The sequence below is a fragment of the Helianthus annuus genome, chromosome 8 (assembly GCF_002127325.2).
Source record: "Helianthus annuus cultivar XRQ/B chromosome 8, HanXRQr2.0-SUNRISE, whole genome shotgun sequence".
NCBI classification, from domain to species: domain Eukaryota; kingdom Viridiplantae; phylum Streptophyta; class Magnoliopsida; order Asterales; family Asteraceae; genus Helianthus; species Helianthus annuus.
In genome coordinates, this window is record NC_035440.2 from 46678339 (window position 1) to 46703189 (window position 24851).

Genomic DNA, 24851 nt, shown 5'->3' on the forward strand with positions numbered 1-24851 from the left:
ATCAACAAGTGGCTCGCGGCCCGCATTAACTTGCTTGTTTCACCCACGCGGGTCGCCTGAGGCCTGAATTTCAAGATTTTCAAATCTTTTGTCATGATTAACCTGACCTTTCGGTTTCGAAGGGGTAACTTTGCGATTTGGCCCTTGATTATTTACCGTTAAGGGCCTCGTGACTTTTACCCGCAATGTTAAGTCCCCGGTTAGTTTAATTACTATCCGAAAAGCCTTAACTTTTATTGTTGACGCTTTTAACCCCTCTCATACGAATTTGATCATAACTTTCTCGTTTTAAAACGAAACTTCGCGAAATTTATATTGTATAATCTAGTGAGCGTATTTTACTGTTACAAAGCCTCGGGTTCGTTAAAGGGTCACTCAGAGGTATAAATTAAACATGTTGACACAATTAACCCCTGTAGCTTGTAATCTCTCACTTTCTCCCGGGTTTCGCTCCGTACGATCCATGATTTATTCGTTTGAAGGTACTAGCATCATTTAGGGTTGCTATGCAGTATATTTACCCTTCGTTGACATTTATAACCCTCGAATTTACATACTTTCAAGGTTTGTCAACTTTACTCCTTTATTTAATATTTAATGCCACGTGTAAGCTCATGACACGTGTCAACACATTATTGGACACAAAATTTTGAGGTGTTACACTCTTGCTTTCGATCAACTCTTCATTTCCTTCATAGTACTCAATCAATGCATTCTAGAGTGCATTTGCAGTTCGGTGTTCTTCAAACATGTTGCAGTCGTTGGTTGATAGTGCCATGGTTAAGGCAGCATGAGGACGACGATCACGTTGGATTAGAGCCTTGTCTTCATCAGTAAAGGTAGTTGCATCATTGTTGGCAACTACCGCATCTCCTCGAACAACCGTTGGAATGTGGGGTCCAGCGGTGACAGAGAGCCACAGATTGTAGTCCGTGTACTCGAAGAACGATTGAATGCGAGTCTTCCAAGTGCTAAAGTCTTCAGCCCCTTTCAACTTTGGTGGCCGAGTAGTGGTTCTAGTCTCAAGTTCCGCTTGAGCAATTGGACTTAGTTGATTCAACGACATCTTTGCTTGTGTTTTACAAAATAGGGCTGATCAGAAGCTAATTTCGCTGACAAGTCACAGATGACCAGTGACAGAGTTAATTTCGCCGATGACAAGAGAGACTCGATCAATTTCGCTGACAGATCTTGCTGATCTTCAACCTTCGCTAGTACTCTAGGTTGTCCTGCACGGGCGAACAAGCTAATTCCGCTGACAAACACAACACAGACGTTAGTTGGATTAATTCTGCCGAATACCGTGATAAGAACGCTGTGGTTCAGTATCACAGTTCTCGAAGTCGCCTTCGATAATTTCGCTCAAGGGTCACTGGACACTATTTCGCTGATGATCAGTAATTTCGCTCGAATGATGATCGTCGAAATTAGTGATCCTGCGATGAGTTTTTCAACGATTTGATTATGTTCGCTATATTCAACGTTGTGTTCGCTATATTCAAAAATTAATTTCGTTGTCTTCAAAAAATGTTCGCTGTATTCATGTTAATTTCGCTGGACAGAGGGTTTAACACGAACTAAAACCCTCTAATCACTCAAAAACAGCTCAAAAACCATGTTTTGATGCATCAAAATGTCCAAAATGACTCCCTAATCATGTATTATCAACAACCTATCGATTAAACACACCAAATCAATCCATTTTAAGTCCAAAAATTTGAAAACTTTGAAACTCTTGAAAAACCTTCAAAACTATGAAAACTCTCAACAAGAACACTACAACCAAGAGCACTAAGGCTCTGATACCAAATTGTAGATCCCAAAATCAATCCGGATCACAGTGGTTGGTTGTTTTAACCCAAAACACCTATTGATTAAGTGTTTGAGCTATGAAAAGTTAAGAATGATCAAAGATGAAGGTGAAGCTAATGGATTAATGAATACAACAAGTGTTGTATTGAATCCAAACAATAAGATAAAACAATAGAACACCTTGGATATCAGATTTGAGCACAAGATCAAAGATAGAATGTAACAACACCAATATTCATTCAAGAGCCAAAAGCTTACCAAGGTTACAATGTGAGGGCTATTTATAGTGTTCCTGACTAGCCAGCAAATTTATAAATTTGCTGGAATCTTATCTACACTAGGTCAGGAACCTTACTTCTAGAGAATTACAAAATAAGCCCTTTTACATTCAAAATAGCTACAAACTATGACTAAAACTAATCCGGCACAAGTATCAACGATCTTAAAAGTTCTAACAAAGAAAAGAGTAACTAGCAGAAGACGTGTCGGGTTCTTCCAACAAACTGTGTATGTGCTTGTGTTGTAGAAACCGATGATGAATTTGTGTATCTAAATCAGGTTCTCTGCCTTAGATCGGTCATTCCTTGTGATACATGAACGTTGTATTCTTGTCTTTCAGAAGAGTTGGTATTGAACCAAGAATACTTCAAACATTTTAAACCCTACTTGGAAACAAACCAACAAAATCCTGATACTCTTCTAACAGAACCCGACACATCTTCTATGATGATTCGAAACATTCACGAACCACAATGGACTCAGACTCATACTACTCACCCTCCCCTGAGGAAAAGTTTTCCCGATGACTCAAGACAAAGCAGTTGGTTTGTGTTCATATCAACGTTGTTTATCACCCTGTGTAAACATTGGAAGCCCGACCACTAGCAGAATCATTGCATTACATCCCCGTTGAAAAAAAAGTGATTAAAACGCTTCTCCTTACAACTCTCATCAAATGCCTCACCCTTCCTTTTTATTACAGTCATACGACACGTTTTTTTTTGTTCTTCGATCTTTGTTACTTGTTAAAGTTTTATTTTTTTCTACTTTTAGAAAGATTTGACCACCTAACGACTGTAAAATGTCTCGTGTGATTGACACCTTAAATCCATTAAATACTTTGGGTAAAATCTAATTTTCTTTTCATACGGGCCGTATACAGTTATACGGCCCGTATACATCGTTCGTATCCATTGTATACAACCAGACAAATTCTTTACACATGGTGTATACGGGCCGTATACAGTTATACGGCCCGTATGGAATGAAAAAAACTGACAAAGTCTGAAGGCACATACTTTGTTAGTTTTATTTTATTCTATACGGGCCGTATAACTGTATACGGCCCATATACACCATGTGTAAATAAGTTTTTGCCATGTATTAATATTAGGCCCAAAAAAAAATCCTTTTTTAGGACCTTCAGTGAAAACAACATAAAAGTTCGGTTTTCACTTCATTTTCTGCCATGCAAATTTCTGGTAAACTTGATTGGCATTTTAGAAGAAAGTATGATCAAGAATGACAACTTCGACGACAATATAAACTTAGTTGTTACGCGCCATTTTCACATCCAAATCAGTGACCAAATTAAGATAGAATAGAATTCACTAGACATGGTATAATAATTTAATTTAAACGATAACCATATAATATATTCGAACCGTATATATGTTTTCCAAAAAAATTTAACGGTATATAATATTAATGGTATAACATTAACGATTATATATTTTAAGTGATTTAACGTTGGAACCGGGTGAGAATTTATACCACAAATACATCAAAATAACCAAAAAATATGATGGGTTATATACGTTGTGTATAACTCTAAACGCAACGTATATAAACATTGGTTGTGTGTGCCAATGATTGCTGGGCAGGCTCTGAATTCCATGCAACTTATACGCTGCGTATAGCTCTATACACAGCGTATATAAACCCTAAGTGTGCAAATACGCAGTCTTAATGTGTAAATAGTCAGTGCCTTAATTAATTTGTTTGAAATATAATAACAAGAGAAAGGTAAATTGTAACTTAATCAAACAAATAAAAATATATTGATAAAATGCAAAAAGTATACATTACTGTATATTATTATTACTATATATTATTACTTTACTATATATTAATAAAGAAATTGAAATAAATAGTAATTTTAATATTATATTAATATATAGTTTTTATATTTTTATTATTTTCATATTATAATTATAATAATAGTTATTTTCTTTATTTTTTAACTTTAATCCTTTTTTTTAATATCAGAGCTAGGATGGGATAAGCTTGGTGTTAACCGGTATTGAACCATTACTTATATCGAAAATATCGGTACGGTCTTGTTCGGTATCAGTACATGAAGGTAAAAACCGACACTAATACAGAAAACACCAAAAGTTGGTGCCGAATTTATATTGGAAATCTTTTGGTTCGGGAAATTCAATGCGGCTACCCAGTACCATTTGCTCATCCCTGATCACGGTTACCGTACGAACAACGGTACCGTACAACTTTTTTTGTTGATTTTCTTCAACTTTTCTTTTTTTTTCTTTTTTAGTTTCAGGGGTAGAGATGAGCTCAGTGCCAATCGGTACAGAATCGGTACTGATACCGAAAATACCGGTTACGGTACCGGTGTATGAAGATAAAAAAACAGTAGTGAACCGGTACCAGGAACGCCAAAAATCGGTACCGAATTGGTACTTAAGATCTTTCGGTTCGGCAAATTTGGTACCAGTACCGAGAACAATTTGCTCATCTCTGACCACGGGTTTCATACGAACAACATCGTTGCCATACAACTTTTTTGGTTGATTTTCTTTTGGTTATCTTTTAGTGTTTGTTTCTACATTTTCTTTTTATTTTTGTCAGCAGTTTTGTTCGCAACACGCTCGTAGTGATTTCAAAACACATGTAACCACAGACTAAATAACAAAAGAAATTCGCCGCAACGCGGCGAACTTCTTTAAACCTAGTTTATAAAATAATCAAGTTGTTTAACTAGTTAATTATTTTCTTTTAAGAAAAGAAAACTATAAAATAAAAGTAATAAAAAAACAAATGAAATCTATACTATATAATAAAAGAAACCTGTTTTGGGACACTTGTCATTCTCTCATTTAATTGATTAAAATTATTATTAATACTAATAATAATAATATTTAATCTAATCTAATACAAATAATAATAATATTTAATCTAATCTAATACAAATTATTAGTATTAATTCAATAACCTATTGTTAAACTAAAACTTCAATAGAATCTTAAATCCTAGCTAAACAAGTTTCGAAATTCATAATAATATTAATATGTTAGACTAAATATATTATTGATATATATATAAAATATATTATTGATATATATAACTAAAATTATTATCAATAATATTAATAATAGGTTTAGAATCAAATATAAAGATTCAAAAAATAAGAAGTCGTACAAATGGTATCAAATAGACTCTGTCATTCAACCGACATTAGAGCCATTTTAGCGAACTCTACGACATTAATTAATATGTACGTGTTGATGGGTTACATTTATATTAACTCACTAGGTTATCACCCGCGAACTTCGCGGGTAGGAAAATTTACTTTATATTAATCAAACTATGTCAGAAACTTGTTTTATAATTGTTTTTAATTGAAAGTGTAGTCATTAGGGTTGCGAAGAAACTTGTTTTATAATAGTTTTAAATTGAAAGTTGTAGTCATGGTATTGCCCATGCCCGAATATCCTTTAAATGCTACTATTGTTGTCGATCAACCTAACTTTAACAGAACAACTACCAAACATTATACTTGCCTAAAAAACTAAATAACATAAATATTAACATATTTTAAGATTCCGTACTCTGTGTCATAAAGTGGCTACCAAGTGGGCTAGCCCAACATTGAATGATTTGATGTCCTATTGAAATTCAGACCAGCCAACTTTTTAAAACAAAATATTGCAGATGCAACCGGAGATTGGTAGCTATTGGGATCAACTCGTCATCTTGCTTCTCTTTTGTAGTTGCAATGGCAGCCTTGTAGGCTTCTTGTGCCTTTTCCATTTTCTTTATTTCCAGCTCATCTATGTGGGCTTCTTATGCTTTTTCCATTTTCTTTATTTCCAACTCATCCATGTTATCATGCCATTGTAGGAAGATGCAAAGCCTGCACATTTATTAGCAAAAAGATTCATCGATAGATAGAAAATAAAGAATTCGAGCTAAATTTTGTATACCATTAATAATGGCGATCAACACCATTCCAAAAGCCTAAATCACAAACATCCCAAATGTAACGAAACCCATCCCTTTACCCATGGGTACGTTATGTATCAAACGAAGTTATCACCAAATCAATGAATCACAATAAAATCACCAAATATATAATTGGATGACTTAACATGAGAAGGGTCTTAGTAATAGCAGATGGCTTTATGTTGGATTGTTGTATTTTCGATTCCCAACACCTATCATTTGATTCTTGTAATCTAGGAAAAAATGAGTGAATTGCGGTTTTAGTGCTTGTGGTTTATACCAAATCGTTGTTTTTTTTACAAATATGAAACCTATTGCATAAAATACACTAAGGTTTAAGAGCCTTGTTAACTCAATGTCACATGCCAAATTGTGTGTGTGGCAAAAGCGTCATTCCATATCAATTTACAAAAACAAAAGAAAACTTTTACCGGATCTTCAACCACGCCGTTTTCCCGTACTCTTCAATTAGAATTACACTATTAGTTGATCAATGCTTTGTTAAAAGAAAGTTGATTAATGCTGATAATTTTGACCAAATATAATCAAAATACTGCAATTATTAAATCTATTCAACCTTTACCTAATTATTATAAATTCAAACGCATTACACAAAGTTACCCTAGCCCAAGAGCTTAAATTTATCCAAGAAATTAATTTCCCAGCCCAACTTCATCAGCCCAGTACATTATATCACACACCCACTTGTCTTTATTAGCAACAGCCCAACACGCACACATGTTTAACTTGTGAAAACTAATTGGATCCAGCCAAGCCCAACCATCAAGCCTTATCCGCATTACTATACCAGTAACCCACGCCCACATTCCCATTACTTTCACTATCCAATACATTTTAGTGCATGAGATAACATTTGAGCCAAACCATCTTCATTCGATTTGATAATTCCAATTATAACCACATCTATATCCAATTTCCAGCAAAATTTCAACTTTTTTATTGTGAGCAAAGAATTCTTCATTTTCTTAAAGATTCCCTTTACCACAAAAGCACACAAATATGTACCTCTATTGAACTCCTGTAACTGCCATATGCTATTAGGCTTTTCAATATTCCCAGAATGCCCCTTCCAAACATAAATCTTTAGACAAACAGAGCCTAATCTCATGGACTTCAGAAAATTCATAACCTGTTCCTTAACAACATCAGACCATATATTTGGACCCTAAAACCTTCTAATCATCACCTTTACAGTATTCCCAAAATACCCCTGCCTCCGTAATTTTATAATCTCAACTATTGTTTTGCCATGCCAGTCACACCAACCTCACCAGCCATCCAGCACCATATGAACATCCTAAGACCACCTGAAGTAGATAACTGGCACCAATAGACACTCCTTATCTCGAGCAAACATAACCTGCTATTTTCAAGAGATCAAACTGAACGATAACTGACCTTTAATGTCACTGTAACAACATCAGTTGTTCATCGTTTGCCTGCAACTCACTGAGCCGTGTCTTTGCATAAACCGTGACTATGATTGTACTAACGATCGTTATAACAAACCCACAAACCGTGAACATGATCTGAACCGGTGCAAGCGATCTTTGTTCTTTCGAAGCATCTGCCAACGTTCGTATCATTATGCCCCTGCAAAAAAATGAGCAAATAAAGCTTCTAGTTGACATACAAAAAATTACTAAAAAGAAACTTATATTAGAAACTTAAACAATATAGCATCAGATCACTTATATTAGAAACTTAATCAATAAAGCTTCATTTTTTGACGATTGTGTTTCTTTTGAACCAAAAGTAGAGATAAAATCATTGTACATGAATTCTCTTGAAGTCTATCTTATATGATCTGCAGGTCGTATTGCATTGAAAGGAGGAAAAACTAAAAAACATTTTATCTTATTACATGTGGTCTTTACTTGAAAAATGCATGAAAATATTTAAAAACATACCTGACAACATCAAATTTCGTCAAAAGATGTGGGCCCTTCTTTGTTTCTTTAGAGCTCTGCTTGCATAACTAACAATTCTGATGAGCAACTTCTATTAAAGACACATTGTTTATATCAAAGCATTTCTAACTGCAAAGAAGGCTGTTTGAAGAACTAAAAGTTCTCCAAAATGCCCAAGTCTTCAAAATCAATATAAAACAATGAAGAAAGTTAGTACCGGTAAAAAAAATGGCAAATGATAAAAAAATGAGAAGAAAGAACCTGCCGAAGGTGAGAGATCGTATCCAAACGCCCTGTTAAATTAATGAAAATATTGATGTTAAACTGTTAATTTGTAAGATCCAAAATTTGATTAAAGTGCATTAAAGACTTCTTACTCATTTGATTCCCTAGTTTTATTAAAGGTTTTACCATTAGATGGTGTTTGGCCAAAACTATTTTCATCATCTTTATCATCAGCCCAACCTCTCCATCTATCTCCATTATTAGATGCATACTTTCTGTGTACCCATCATTATCCCACTCATCTCAAACTCAAACACTGAAATCAACATTCCTACCAGATGATTTGTTAACAGAGACAACATTCCCACCATTTGAATTCAAAACTTTTGATTCTTGACAAAACCCATAACCTTAGATTTATTTTTCTTGGCCAGTCATCACTCTTACGGGGAGTACGACCTTCTTGACAAAAAGGCCTAAGTCATAGAAAGTCTAAGAAGTAAAAGCATTTATCGTCAAAGATGACATGAGTTCTTCGTAAGTGATAGTAGTTAATCCCCTCCATCTCGTAAAGCTCTTTATAGATAAATAAATCAGATTTAGCAAGCTCTTTATAAAAACAAATGATTCTCAGCATTCAAATTATTAAATGTGACATAAAGTCCCTCATATTTTCAAGGATTGCTATGAACGTTTATTTACAAAGCATCTAAACTTTAATTCAATACCAGCAATCACTACATACATCGTAAGAAAATTTAAAAAAAAAATCATCACAAAGCAAAAACCTAAAATCTTGTCAAATGATTAAAATAACATACCGGTACATGCACTCGTCCAAGTGACAGTTTACAGCTGTCAACTGTACATCTGACAGAGCACACCCTGCCCATAAAGATACATTCAGAAAAATTACATAAAGCATGGATGATTGGCACAATTATGTGATCATATACAGATACAAACATAAACCTTGAATTTCAATCTTTTATCATTTTCTCATTTTCCTGTTCCTCGTTAAAACGTGTAGGATATAAATAGTTCTTTTTAACGAAATATTCCACAATACATCATTATAAACAACAAAAAACTAAAAACATTAACAAAATAGTTATTTTTAACGGAATATTCCACAATACATCATTAAAAGTTAAAACAACTTACAATAGAAGCATATCGCGTCTTTGGGGCTTCCTAAATTTAGGCATTGAGCTCAACAACCAGCTGTGATGGCTCCTACACTTGAAAAACTACTTCAAGTACCGCTTCTTCCTCCTCCGCAACAGCCACCACTTCCACAGTCACTTTCTCTGTAGAGTTCAATGCTTAAAATTAACATTTCCCCATAGGTTAATTAGTTACCTGAAAATAATAGGATAATTTTGACCTTTTTCAATTTATATTGACTAAAATCATGAACTCCATAGTACTATCAAAGCCCATTGTACCCTCCAACACCTCTTGTCTCCACCCAATTTCAATCGTGTCAGCCATAGATTCAAATGAAGTTAGAATGGGGAGTTTGATCCATACTAAAACGTTCCACCAAATCACTTTCAAAAATGCTCTCTAAGATACAAATTCAAATTTTATGAATAGTGACTAAAAAAAGGAAAATCCTAAACATCCCCTAAGTAGAAGATTCAAAAGGAATTTTGGCAATCAAACAGTAAAAATAGACAAATGCAATATAAAAAAAAATCAAAAAAAGAATAGCAAATTTCTTCTAAAGAACGCTGGAAACCCAGATTGTTAAACCCACCAAAATTATAGCGCATATTTTATTGACATCTATGAACATAAATAAACAAATGAAAGTATTTTGCATAATCGTCCATATACTTTCACGAAAAAAAATCATATTCGTCTTTGTTACCTTTTTGGTTCATACTCGACTCAATTGGTTGGTCGATGCCGTGACTTAAATTCTACAATCTACCTGAATCGCTAATTCACATTTCACACATTGTCGCAATCAAGAACCTGCTAGAGCATCACCAACCTAAACTAAAAATCAAAGTGAAAAAAATCCCCCAAAATAAATCTCATTGAACGTGTAATTAGGAGGCAAAGAATACAAATATACAGTGTAAATAAACAATCTCAAAGATTATGAAAAAAAACTATTATTCCATTTTACCCTTTCAACACACCTTCCGTTCAACATGCAAATACACAAATTGAAGCACTTTTGACTAATTATTCCAACAAAAGGAAAAAGAAGCAAATCAGTAATATTCCTTCCTGAACTGAGAACACAAATTAAACCGAACATTTCCACCAAGATAACTGAGACTACCCAGAGCCAACATCATCGAAACCCTACCAAAATCCGCCATGATTGACTGCATCCGAAATAACCTCCATTCTAGTTCCTATAACAAAAATTGCAAAAAAAAATAATAACAAAAACAAACAAACAAACAAACCTGCTATTAGTTAAATCATCCATACCAACCTTTATAGACAACAAAACAATATAGACAACTAAAAGGAGCATGTTGGGAGTCTTACCATACCAACCTTTATAGGAGATCAATGAAGACAAGATTCCCCAATTTCCCGAACAATAGAACCAACTCGTTGTAAATTGACTGTCCCACTTTAGTGTAGCAGTCAAACGCTTGGTCTTGTGTGGAATCATCATGTAACAATTGAAGAAACAAACCATTACCTTCTATATCAGAACTATGATTGGAAAATGCCTTGTAATAAATCTCTTACCAGAACACCACGAAGCAGAAATCTTCATCAAATCGCAATAAATCTCTTACCTGAACACCGCGAAGCAGCAATCTTCATCAAATCGCGCAAAAAATTATAATCGACTGAAAAGGTGAAGTGCAGATGGGAGATGTGATAGTTCGCTATGGAATTAGGGTTTGAATAGATGGGAGAAGAACAGAGCGTGTGGGAGAAGAACAGAGCGTGAGAGGCTGTGAAGCATTAGGGTTTGATAAAAACGATATATAGTATCTATTTATTGGTGACCCGAATACAAAGCCCCACCCGAGCTTATATGGATCCCGCGTCCCACATCTTTATTTGTTTGTGTTTTAAGAATTTTCGTTTGTGTATAGAGTATTGAGATGGATTCCCCCCTAAAATCACCCTCTAATCTACCATAAGATGCCACATAAGCAAAATAGCTTCACCATTCAAGGACACATAGCCCAAATCATCTCATTTATTAATATATATATATATATATATATATATATATATATAGATATAGATTTATGTCAATATGGTATGTAAATGTCTCTGTCTTTGTTTTGCATTTACAGGAATATCTATACTATATAGTTTAAATTATTCAACCCGTGTAATACACGGGGAACTAACCTAGTATAATTGTAAAATATCACTTAAACCACTAGGAGGATGCTATCATTTAATTGTAAGAGTAACATAATCATATTTTGTAATTGTAAGAGTAAAGTGATCATATTTTATAAAAATATAACATAGTTTTTAGCACCAAATTAGATAAATGACCGATAAAAAACAATTCCGATAATTTTCTTAGTTTAAAAACGATTTATGCAAGTTGATACACATATCAAAATGATGTACTCGTATGCGTATGCGGCCTCCTGTGATTGTTCACGAGCCGAACTGAAACGATCGGACCTTTGTTCGTGCTCGATTCGTTTACAAACCAAACCAAAAGTTTTTTCAACCAAGCCAAAGTCGAATGAGTTTCTTTCGATCCGAGCATTTTTCGAGTGACAGTCTAGTGAGTATCAAGCGTCGCAGAACAAAAAAAGGTAAATGACGATGAGGGTGTTAGACTTTAGTACTAGTGTAGTTTTCGTCCGATTAACACATTAATAGTTAACACACACGAGCCGAACTGAAACGATCGGACCTTTGCTCGTGCTTGGTTCGTTTACAAACCGAACCAAGCGTTTTTTCAACCAAGCCAAAGTCAAACGAGTATCTTTCGATCCGAGCATTTTCGAGCGACAGTCTGATGAGTATCAAGCGTCGCAGAACAAAAAAAAGGAAAATGATGATGAGGGTGTTAGACTTTAGTACTAGTGTAGTTTTCATCCGGTTAGCACACAAGCATTAAGTTAACACATAACAAATATAACAGCTAGTTCTATCTAGATCAATTGAGAGGGAAAATGAACTGACGACCGATTGAAGCAGACCATTTTTCTATCTAAAGTTTGAAATTGAATGAACCAATTGAATCAAAACCCTAGTGAATTGGCGATGGAGAAATCGAATAATGATGGTCGGTGGTGGGTTTTGATTAGGATTCTGTACTTCTTAATCGAATGACAGGTTGAGACTTGAGTATTTATTATCGACGCTTCACATTTCAGTATTTGATTTTTTTTGACTAAGTTACTCCAATGGACATTGAAGTATTAACAATACGTTGTTGGTATTGGACCTCAATTCTAATTGCCAAACATTATATATATTAAAAAGGGCAAATTACATTTTTCGTCATTTATGTTTGTATCGGATTGTAATGGATAACATTTAACTTCAATAATTACAATCACAATCCTTTACTTGGAAAACTCAGTACATCTTTCGTCCTTTAGCACTAAGCTGGTTACTTTTCATGGTTAAATCTAGTCATGTACATTGCACAAGAGGGTATAGATGTCTTTTTACCAATTTATTAAAAAAATAATAAATAAAACTCACCTAACGATCACTTTTCTACTTTTCCGATCTTCTTCTCCTCTTTTCCGTTGCTCTGTTTCCAAAAATTCTTTGTTTCTCGGTTACGATTTCATGAATATGGCAACAACATCCAATTGAACCACACATTGTGCAACATCGTCATTCATGTATGAATTCACACCAAAGCAAATCAGTTTACCTAATATCACAAGTTTAATGCCCAATGCAATTTGATAATGAGTATATTCTGAGCTGGCAACACCAGATTCTCACGATTCTAAAGACTTTGGGCTTGTTACAGTTCTTGAATTCTAACATTGAACTAGAGAGAAATAGAATCGGTCTAAGTGTGTGTGAGAGAGAGTAAAAGAGAAAAAGGCGTTTATATTTGATCTTATTTCTTTTTATTTATACTACAAATAATTAAGTAAAAATATTAAAGTATCGTTAAGTGAATATACTTAACTGAAAATTTTAACTTTACTGAGTTTTTCAAATAAATAATTGTGACTGTAATTATTGAATTTAAAGTCTATCCAATGCAATCTGATACAAAAATAAAGAACGAAAAGTGTAATTTACCCTATTAAAAAATTAAATTAAGCCAACCGAGCCAAACCAAATTGAGCGGATCTTTGTTCGTGTTCGATTCATTTACAAACCGAACTGATCTGAACGGAAGGCTTTTTCAATCAAACTGAATCGAACAATTGTCGAGCGTTGAGGGATTGGATTTGAATGGGCGTAGCGGCTGCGGCTTCACTTGGCGCCCTAATCGTATACTGCGTCACTTATCATCTTCCACAAATCTGCTATTTTAGCCATTGTGTCATCAAAAAAGACAATGGGCTAACAATCTGCTTGGGTTTACGGCTGGTGAATCTTTGAAACCAGAACACCTCTGTATCTCGGTGCTGTAAAATTATGCTTTCTTCTTCTTCTTCCAACGACAATCGATTCACCGGAGATCCTGCTGCTAATCTCCCTCGCACCTTCAAATAATTATTAGGTTAGTCTCCTTATCATCTTCAACTGCTTCATTCGATTAAATAGACTTAATCGAAGTATTGTATTTTGAATCTATTTTATGCCTATAATTCGTGCACAATTTGTGTTTTCGGACTGTCTTTGTTAGAATGCAACAATCTTACCTCTTACTAATATAAGGGAAAAAAAAGAGACTTAAAGCCAGGCGGATTTTGTCACATTCTTTGCTTTTTGATAGCTTGAACTTTTGGGGGGTCTGTAACAATGCAGTTGAATGCTGTGCATTCATCTATCTGTCACATGTGTATTGTTTCTTATTTGAGAGGTTTCTGGGGAGCATGCATGAGGGCAGACATTAGTGGTATCATTTTATTACTCAATTAAATGTTAACATATCGAATGCGTTAATGCTATATAGTGATGTACATGCTCATTATATTTTACTTGAGTATTGTCGTCTCATTTATTCGTACTTAAACAAACATTTTAACATGTGTCACAGTTTCATCTTTGTGGGTCTCTGTGTGTGTGTGTGTGTTTGGCTTTTTTCTGCTTGTGAGAATTTAAAAGCTTACTTTTCGGTGATTTCTTGGATATAAGATACTATGGAATTAAATTGTAAGGGAATCTGTTGTGTAAATCCACAGCATTTGCATGTATTTTGGAGCCGTTGGCAGAACCCTTGTATATACTTTCACAGAACTTGCTTCTTCTGAAACTTCGATTGTTGGTTGAAACTGTAGCAACTCTTTTGTGCCGCATAACAGTTTACATTTTTTGTTGTTATGCAAAGTGACATGGTAAGGACTAAGGAAGTTATATTGAAGGTTCTCTATAGTGGCTTAATATTAAACCACTGTTATATATATAATTGTAGTATTATACAATGATCTGTTGTTGGATCTTGGCTCTAGCTTAATGTTTTGTCGCTAGTATGCATCTAGTAAAATATATTGAAATTGCTAGAAAATGTTTTCTTGTGATCATTTTAAAGTTTGATGTCTCTGAATCTATATATCATTGTTCACACTTAACAAGATAATAGCATGCTTTAAAAGTAGAGGTGGCGATTTCGACTCATTTACTTATGGATGTGTCGTTTCGGGTTGTATTTATTTCTAACAGGTGACATAAATAATAGTGCTTAAAGGAAATGAATCTGAAGTAGCCTAAAGTGTATTCTTAACACACAAGACATTTTAGATCACTATACTTGAAAAATTAGATTATTATCAAATACGGTAACCTTGATAGTTAAAATTCACTTGGTATTAACAATTTAAATGTTTTTAACAAGTGTTTCTGGAAATAAGGGATCTGGGTTTACGTATTGTAAAGAAGAGGCAACCATATAATGCTTATAGCTTGAAATTAATATTAACGGGTTTTTACTGTCTTGCAGGAGAGAGCTATTGTGTTTGCATTGTCTCAGATTGCATATGGAGCTTGTATTTTCTTGTGCTATTGGGGTTATCTTCTCCTTCTGCATGGATATAAAACTTCCGTTCTCTTTCCTTTCAGGTATCAGTTCTCTTGAAACAAATTCACTTCTCATGTTCCAACTTCCAAATGTTAAAAAAATGTTATTGATGATAGCAAATGGATGTGTCAAACTTGGTTTAAAAAGCGAGCTTGAAGGGTGAAGCGGGGGGGGGGGGGGGGGTTAGCAAAAACGCTTTTTTTTGCCCTGAAGCGTTTCAATGCGACGCTTTAAACCTGCAGCGCTAGGTGTGAAGCAATGCTTCAGGCCCAATCAAGTTAGATTTGGGCTTTATTTGGGCCCAATATTCTAAATCAGCTCCAATAGGGTTTCATAAGGGGCCCAGCAGCTTTTAATCACATCAGATTTGGGTTGTTTACCCTAAAAAAAAGAACTTTGATGGAGAAGAATACGTACTTGATTATGTGATGATTATTATATAAAAGACTATTTTTTATGCTTATGTTTTAAGTGTGTTTCGACTTCAATGTATGTTTTAACTATGTTTTTTATGTGTTTAAGTGTGTTTTCTAATCATGTTATTGTGTTTATTATTGATTAACAAGTAGAATATGACATATTGATGTGCACAAATATTTTTTGTTAATTTTGAGTGCCTCGCATACGTGAAGCTCTCATTTCGCTTAAAGCGTTTGGAACCAAAACGCTTCGGAGCGCCTCGCTCTATTTTAAACCAAGGTGTCAAAGAGCTATATTTTTTTAGGATGTTGCAGTAATCACCATTTATTTTGTGATTCTATGCTATATTCAGGGTAGGAAACTACGATAAACAACTCTAAAAAATGCGCACGTGATCACCCTTTAGTCGTTCCAGAAATTGATTCAGCAAGAAGGAGAAAAGTTGGTCCTTGTGTAACCACACACCATATAACCAAGCTGTATATGGACTCGTAGACAAATTAGGTATGTATAGGCTCCATTATTCTGTATTTGTCCTGTATTTGTCTTCAGAAACGTTGGTAACTTTCAGAATATTATGATTCTGAAAGCGGCCTGTTTGCAAACTATATTGCTCTCCAAGTTACATTCAAATATATGGATGTAGTTATGCAGATAATATTTCTGAAAAAGGAACTAGAAAATAGAATATTGAAATCTTGATTTACCTGTTTCATCCAGCATTGTCTTATTAATCACTTTCTATGATTTAGGTAGCTTGGTTGTGAGATTGGTGTTGCTACCTTTCGACGAAAGCTAGTACGCAACATTTGGAAGGTCTGCATCAGGTTTAATTCTCTCCATGACTTTTCTTCTCTCATGCAATAGAAGTCTCCTACTCATACATTATACATACTTTTTCTTGTCATTACATGTTTGATTTAGTTAATTCGTTAGCTATAATATCTGTTATCCCCTAAATACAAAATTGTGGCTTCATTGATTAAACTTGTTTGACCTGGTCACTAACTGGTCTGCTACATTTCATATATTTACTTGCTTTTATGTCATAGTACCTGTTTTGCCTTCATTAATGCTCAATGATCTAAGTTTTCATCATCATACATGACATTTTTCACTTCTTTCATTTCATTTTCCCTCATTTTTATTGACAGGAGAAGATGTACAGAAGAAAAGGAAATTACAGACTTATCTAAGAGATGCTTTGAAGCTTGTTATGTTAGTCGGTATGCTATTCCAGTTAGTTTGTTATTCATTGTGTGTGTGCATAAACCCTCTTCCCAATGGTTTGATGTTCTTGTTACGTCTTTTATAGGATTGGTGTTTTATGGCATTTGGGCCCAGCTATTCTTACTCTCTCATAAGAGTGTTTTATGGTCGTAAATGGAGTGATGGAGAAGCAATTGCAGCTCTAAAATATTACTGTTTGTATGTAAGTTGCCTTCTCAACCTCAACTTGTTCCGATAAAAAGAAAGACAACTTACACCCTTCTAACTAACTTTTAATCGGTTGGTTTATGAATAGATGGTCTTCCTTTTTCTGCATAGTTTATCAATGTATTTGGTTTATATCATTGTCACTTTTCTATGTGGTATTAATGGTTTTTAAGTTGATAGAACCCTAATCAAGTATCATCTACATCTTGGTCAATACTAGAGGTGGCGGTTTAGACCCTTCTACTTATAAGTTAATAAAGGGTTGATTTGTGTTTATGTGTTTCCTCTAAAGAATCAAATGGGTATATTAAGATGATCTATAAAGGAAATGGGTTGAAAGTCACCAAAAGTGTATTTTTAATGCATAAAACCTCCTAAATTATTTTTGTAACATCTATTACACATCTGTAATGGACTTGCAAGTTTTGAAACAAATATGTTTCGGGTCAACCAAACCTGTTTCAAGCCTACCAAAAAAAATTACCTTTTACCCAACCAACCCATTTTGCCACCTCTGGTCAACCCCAAACAATGTTCAAGGTTTTCTAGGTAACTTAGCCATTGTTAGGTTTCTATGTTCTTTGCAGACATAATTTAGGAGGTTTTATGCATTAAAATACGCATTTGGCAACTTTTGACCCATTTGCTCCATTTCCTTTAGCTATTTCCTAAACGTACTCACTTGACCCAAATTGACCCATACACAAGTAAATGGGTCAAAGTCGCCTCACCACTTTTTTTTTTCCGTAGAAAATAACTTATTGTGGTATTCTTTTTTATATATACTTTTTGGCATTGTAAATACTTAAAAAGCCATTGTGAAACTGAATTTTTAAGTTGGTAGTCTTGACCATTGAAATTTCTTAAAACTGGTTCCCTTATTCATATAACTGCAAGATTGTACACCTATACTTTGTTGACATTCAGGTTGATATTACAGTTCCTTGACTGCTATTTAGATATGGTTTTTCGTATAATTTACTCCGCCATATTTATCAGACCTTACTTTAAGGTAAATCTGTAGTTTTGGTGAGATGTTATTTGCAGAATTTAACTTGATGTATTTATTTACCTTGTAGCAGGATTCTCCGTCTTTTTTACTTCCACGACTGTTTACCTGGTGGTTGGACAATTTTGTTATTTCAAGTGCAGTGACTCTTGTTTCCGGAAAAAGTATTTCTGGACCGCGATAACTTCTGGCCAACATTTTGCGTTCACTTTTTCAATGGATTCACTAGCTTCTACTTACCAAACACTTGTAACATATGCCTATTAGAACTTCAAAGAACAAAATCACATCCGAACACTATCTCCTATAACTCGTTATTACAACCCATTTCTGGTTCTAATTATTCATGATCATGTAAACACTTTCAAAACGCACATCCAAACACACCTTAATTGTCACCAAAGAAGTGCTGTTAACCGCCCTGGTTAATTTAATATTTTTTGTTTGTTTACTTTGATTTTACATTTGAGTAGCAACAAATGTATTCTTTTTAAATATTTTTATAGCTAAATTTGATTTCCTTTAGTTTAATAACACTTACTTTTGACTTGATGAAAATATTTTAAAGATTTGACCTGATGTTAAAGCACTTCTCTTCAGTGTTGCAACTAACTCTTTTTATTTATTCTTTTTATTATAAATAAATGGCCAGCTGTAATTAAGTTATATGGCATGTTAGTACAATAATAATTCTACTTTCAAAATATGCAATGAAGTTGTTTTAGGACTTAAGGAAGAAGAAGCACTCACTATCTGCACCTCATTTTCCACCACTTTGGTAACTCTGCCCCACTCTTTTTTTTATCTTACCTTTTAGGATTATGTTGATTATCCATAATATACTTTAGTATCATTACTTAATTGTCCCCAGTCACTTATCTAGTTTGAGAATAAATAAATCTTGTTACATGTGACAAGAAATGGTATAGACTAATGACAACATAGGACTTTACATGTGTATTGGTACAAGATTCAAATTCTATATGGTACACCTGTACATTGGACTGTAGTAGTACCAGGGCGCAGCTTCTATAGGGCGGGAGGGGGCGGCCGACCCCCTGAACTTGTCACTCAGTAATGGAGAGTATATAGTTTTCGTATAGAAATTTTTGGGTATATACGTTTTCAACCCCCGGTCTTATAGAAATTTTTTGGTATATACGTTTTTGACCCCCCGGTCGGAAATCTCAAGCTTCGCCGCTGAGTAGTACTCAATGCATTGGTGGTTGTACCTTAGCACTTTGTGACTTAGACAAAACAGTGTTGCTGAATGATACAAGTTGCTTTTTATAGTTGTGATCTGAACACTATGGTTTGAGGGTTAGGATGTAGGCTATGTTGATAAAGTGAGCAACTCATGCACCTTACTAATAATAAGCAATTGAGATGTTTGGAGATAGAAAAAAAAAGACATCAATAAATAAAAATGATGATTAGAATGTAGAAAAGAAGCAAGTACCTTTTGACCTTTATTTCAATACAAACAAAACAAGTGTGAAAAAAGGTATTTTTTTTATTTAAAAAAAGTAGTTGTAATCTTCTAAAACAACATCATGATACTCTGATCCTTGCTTTAAATGTTGGATTCCTCATATGGATGACTTTTGATTCAAATTAGTCACTTTGTAATTTTGATGAGATGTATGGAGAGTGTTGAAAATTTAGGTTGATAGTTTTATGTTTTGTGGGGCCCATTGATTGGTTTTCTTTTAGTTATTATCATGTCATTGAATTATTACTTATTATTATGTTTGACATTGTGGTTAAAGTCATCATGTCGAAGTAAGATGTTATAGTGATGCCTACATGCATGGCATCCGATGATAAGTTTTAACCCGAACTAGGTTGTTAAATGGAATGTGTCCGTGGGTTAGTGAACTGAACCTGACAGTGAAATCGAAATCATGTCAGTAGTTAGATGTACATGAACGTGAATACTACATGAGTTTTCATGAGCTAATACGAACACGGCCTTATGTAATCTGAAATTTTATTTATTAAATTTCTTTTTGCATATCAATGCTTATAATTTTAAGTTTTACAACAAAATATACAATATATATACGTGTGTGTATAATATGGGGCAGGTTAACGTACAATGGCTCTTATCGTACAAAATGTACGCGATCATCTCAACCGTACAATCTGCTGCGAATTCACTGCTGAACATGCGATTTGTGCTGAGAAAACCAACATGCGAAAATTGCTTTATATACCAACATGCGATTTCCAACATGTTTTTTTATAACATGCGATTTCACAATCGCGTACGATAAGCCCTATTGTACGTTACACTTTTCAGGATAATATAGTAATGTTTAAACTGTAAAAAATGATGTTTTAATTTTTGACATAAATTAGCTAATCATTTTAAATTTAAGCTATAAAATAAATGCATATTATTTATACATTTAAAAATAAACAAGTTTAACAGATCACAACTTGTGAACTCGACAAGTTAAATTCAAACATGACGCATTTAGCTTAACGTGTTCGCGTGGTTAACCTGGACCTGCGAAACTCACAGGTGTTTTTTTTTTTTAGTTAAATTTGTATCGTGTAAGAAATAATGCATGATTAGAACTAATCAATCATGGTCTGGTTCTAGCTGGGTCTGTCTATTCATTAGCAAATTTGGCATACTATTGACAATCATATATGACACTCTGTTCTTGAATGGAAATGAAATTAGGTGCTTAGTTTACTTCATGTGTGCTTTCCAATTCTGTGATAACTTTAATTTCTTTTTGTAAGTCATGCATCAAATCATTATTTTGACAATTGACTTGTTTTTATTAAAAATTACAAATATTCTTTTATACAAAATAAGAAAAACAAGAATGTTGATTGAGAAAGATATCATTTTGTCATGGAATATTTAGGTTGGATTGTATTTAGTCTCTTCTATGAATAATACTTCAATTTTTTTTAATGTATATTGAGCCTATATTGGATGAGAATCAACTAAAAGAGGTCTGTTTTAACACATTCATAAAAAAGTCATTTTAATTTATATCATATGTACCTGCGTCTAAATTATAGTAAAGCAGTTGTAGAAGAAATTAGTTAAAATACAAGTGATAAAGTGACCAAATGATTTTCAACTTTTTAAATTTCATTTTAGAAAAAAAAAAAAAAAAAGTCTTTATAACAATAATAATAATGTCCATGGCTTTATAGCCTAGTGATGTTATTGTGGTGGGACAAGTCTTAGAAACCTTTAGGTCCTAGGTTTGATTCTCACAACAAGGTTTTTCTCAGATTATTGGATTTTCTTTTGAATTGATGTATCCTAGTGCAGGGGCGGACCTGTAGGCTTAACGGGCGTAGCCCGGGCTACGGCTCAAGTTTTGACCAGTAGTGTAAAAATAAAATTTTTTTTCCGATTTTTATACACAGGACACCCCTTTTTTTCCGATTTTTATACACAGGACACCCCTGAACAAGTACGAGAACACCCCTAAAAAATTTTGGGATACCCCTGAGTTGAAGGTCTAGTTCCGCCACTGTCCTAGTGGAGATGGATATGAAAGTTAACATAATAATAATAATAATAATAATAATAATAATAATAATAATAATAATAATAATAATAATAATAATAATAATAATAATAATAATAATAATAATAATAACAACAACAACTATTATTAATATAAAATTATAAATAATGAAAGTTAACATATTTTCTATTTGTAAAACATATAAAATTTTAGACAAAAAAGGTTGCACGATTGATACATTGACCCTTTTTGCCTAAATACAACTTGACCAATTAGTCTATCAACCGGCTTGTTCGACCGCTTTTGCATAGTAGTCTCTTAAAGTGGTCCAAGGTTTTGCAAATCCAACGCAGTAAAAGTTTGGATAAGATAAAAGAGTGTTAAACCAGATCACAATATTAACTCCAAAATTTTGTCACGTACAACCTAGATACATTACTTGCGAACACGAGTTGACTTGCATAACTTATTCTAGAATTACACGTTTACAACAAAAAAAGATATAAACGGATACATAACAAATAATTTTAATCGTAAAACTTAATGTTTTTTTTTTTGAAAGGCTAACTTCATTAAAAAGCCGAACCCGAAAACCGGGACGGACAAACAAAACAAAACTTACATATTCACAAATTTACACCAATCTCCCCACTCAAAACTACCTTTCTTGACCCTATATTTAAACCAATAGAAACTAACTACCATAATCTCACTAAACACTTCTTCAATGCTACTTTTTTTATCGTTAAACCTCAAGTTGTTTCTAGCCTTCCAAAGCATCCAACACGCGGAGAGAACGATACCGTGAATGGCTTTCCGCTCCACCGAACTTCTTATACCGAACTTATGAATCTCGACCAGGTCTTTAAACGAAAAGATAAAAAACCTCGGAATCCTACACCAAAAACTAATCCTCTCCCACACACCCAAAGCAATGGGACAAACCGTGAAAATGTGGGTCACCGAATCCAGGCCTTCATTACAGAATTTACACCCATCGTCAAACAGAAACATACCTCTTTTTTCAAGCGCCTCCACCGTAGGAATCCTATTCATCTCCGCACGCCACGCGAAAATGTTGCACTTCTTTGGAACCCATTTACTCCACTTCATAACGTATCGATTGCTGAAATCACGGCTGGACACTATGGATCGTTTCACCGCTGCCACCGAGAACTCACCCGAACCGGAACCGAGCCATTTCCATCTATCGGACCCAGCCGAAAGTGTGACTGCAGACACAGCCGCCCTAAGCGACTCCCACTCAACCATCTCTTCGATGGAGTCTGGATCGTGTCTCCAGAGCCAAAGACCTCCGCCACCGAGACGATCTAAGACACTACAATTTTTCACCACCTCTAACTTGAAAAGAGCAGGGAATTTTTCTTTTAATGGAATTTTTCTTTTAATGGAATTTTTCTTTTAATGGAACATCGTCAATCCATGGGTCAAGCCAAAAAAGAATACTGTCTCCTTTTCCCACCACTCCCTTGCAAAGGCTCCGCAACGGGACATTGTCGAACAACGGACGTTTCAAGACTGATGCAATGATATTCCAAACCCCCCCGTACACCTTTTTAACTGGGAGAAAATCCCAATCTGACTTACCGTCGTGAAGAGCGCTAATAACCTTAACCCACAAACTGCCTTGCTCGTTCTTGAATCTCCACCCCCATTTAGACAAAAGAGCCGTGTTGATGTCTTTAAGATTCTGAAGACCCAAACCGCCCATATTAACCGGCGAAGCGACCCTTTCCCAAGCTACCCAATGGACTTTCTTCACCTCCGAATTTCCTCCCCAAAGGAATTTTCTGATAAGAGCCTCTAGATCATGAATAACCTTGACGGGGGCTCGATACAGAGAAAAATAATAGCACGGGAGACTTTCTAGCACCGAGCGGATCAGAACGACTCTACCACCAATCGACAGGAGCGAAGCCTTCCAGAGCGCAAGACGCTTTTCAAAAACATCGACCACTGGTTGCCAATTTATCGTCCGATTCATGTTAGCCCCCACACGGAGACCCAGAAATTTAAACGGGAACGAATCCACTTTGCAGCCAATAAATTCCGCCATGCTTTCAACTTCAATCGGCTGCACCCCTACCCCCACCAAATTCGACTTATTTAAATTAATTCTAAGGCCCGAGCACACGTAGAAGCATTTGAGAATTCTAACCAAATTCTTGATATTCTCGGTGTCCCAAACCCCCATTAAAATCGCGTCGTCGGCGTAAAACAAATGAGAAACGATCGGACCCCCGTTTGGGAGAGAAACTCCCTTGAAAACCCCTAAGCTACAAGCTTTATTAACCATGCAAGAAAGAGCTTCCATGACAACGACAAAGAGGAAAGGGGAAATAGGGTCGCCCTGACGCATACCTTTGTGACAATTGAACTCAAAAGTCGGGGATCCATTAACCAGCACCGAAGCCCTGGCTGAAGACAAAATACCCTTAATCCAAGAGCACCACTTGCTAGGGAATCCCATCTGGTCTAACACATCAAGCACGAAGTTCCAGTTAATGTTATCATACGCTTTCTCAAAATCAACCTTGAGAAAGAAAACCTTTTTCCTCGTCTTTTTGGCCCAGTTCTGAATTTCACTGACGATGAGAGGGCCGTCCAGAATGGACCGACCACCAATGAAAGCAGACTGGGACTTTGCTATAATCGCATCCAACACCCTTTTGAGCCTATTCGCCAGGATCTTCGAAATCACCTTGTTAACTATTCCCACCAAACTGATCGGACGGTAGTCATTTAACCCTATAGGGTCGTTAACTTTGGGAATCAAAGCTATAAAGGAAGAGCCGCACCCCGTGTTAATAATTCCGTTGGAATGAAAATCAGCCATTATACTAACCAAGTCATCTTCAAAGAAATTCCAGAACCGCTTGATGAAACGAAAATTAATGCCGTCTGGACCCGGAGCCTTATCATCGCCACATTCAAATACCGCATTTTTAATTTCTTCCTTACTGAAACGAGCAACCAACATCGATGATTCATCATACGAGATCTTACCTATATCTTCACAAACAAGACGTGGCCGATTGACCCATTCCTCCACGAATTTTGATTTGAAAAACCTATAGACTTCCTTTTTGATAAGCGACGGTTTAGACACCCAAGAACCATTAACCTCTAAC

The 24851-nt window shown here is 34.9% G+C and overlaps 1 protein-coding gene and 2 long non-coding RNA genes across 19 annotated transcripts; 1 reads left to right on the forward strand and 2 right to left on the reverse strand.

The window, feature by feature from the left end:
* Nucleotides 1-5596: 5596 nt before the first annotated feature.
* LOC110899905 lies at nt 5597-11162 on the reverse strand. 16 transcript variants are annotated; one of them, XR_004864373.1, is made up of 10 exons: nt 10988-11162; nt 10728-10842; nt 9601-10588; nt 9378-9523; nt 9035-9098; nt 8250-8281; nt 7989-8167; nt 7477-7671; nt 7084-7385; nt 5597-5968 (listed from the first exon to the last, which is right to left on the reverse strand). It is a non-coding gene; the product is annotated as an uncharacterized LOC110899905 (long non-coding RNA). The 16 variants fall into 16 exon arrangements; XR_004864370.1 differs by having other exon boundaries at nt 10728-11155; XR_004864365.1 differs by having other exon boundaries at nt 7084-7398; nt 8400-9098; nt 10728-11155.
* A 2411-nt stretch (nt 11163-13573) lies between these two features.
* On the forward strand, nt 13574-18647 carry LOC110899906. 2 transcript variants are annotated; one of them, XR_002570635.2, is made up of 7 exons: nt 13574-13872; nt 15253-15371; nt 16103-16254; nt 16503-16577; nt 16905-16976; nt 17066-17182; nt 18270-18647. It is a non-coding gene; the product is annotated as an uncharacterized LOC110899906 (long non-coding RNA). The 2 variants fall into 2 exon arrangements; XR_004864374.1 differs by having other exon boundaries at nt 16507-16577.
* A 3670-nt stretch (nt 18648-22317) lies between these two features.
* LOC110902058 lies at nt 22318-22971 on the reverse strand. Its single transcript, XM_022148797.1, has one exon. The coding sequence runs from the start codon at nt 22969-22971 to the stop codon at nt 22318-22320; it is 654 nt and encodes a 217-aa protein (XP_022004489.1).
* Nucleotides 22972-24851: the final 1880 nt, after the last annotated feature.

Bases quoted from the DNA above. Each gene is read 5' to 3' on its own strand.
- LOC110902058 (XM_022148797.1), bottom strand. From the start codon at position 22,971: ATGGTTGAGTGGGAGTCGCTTAGGGCGGCTGTGTCTGCAGTCACACTT.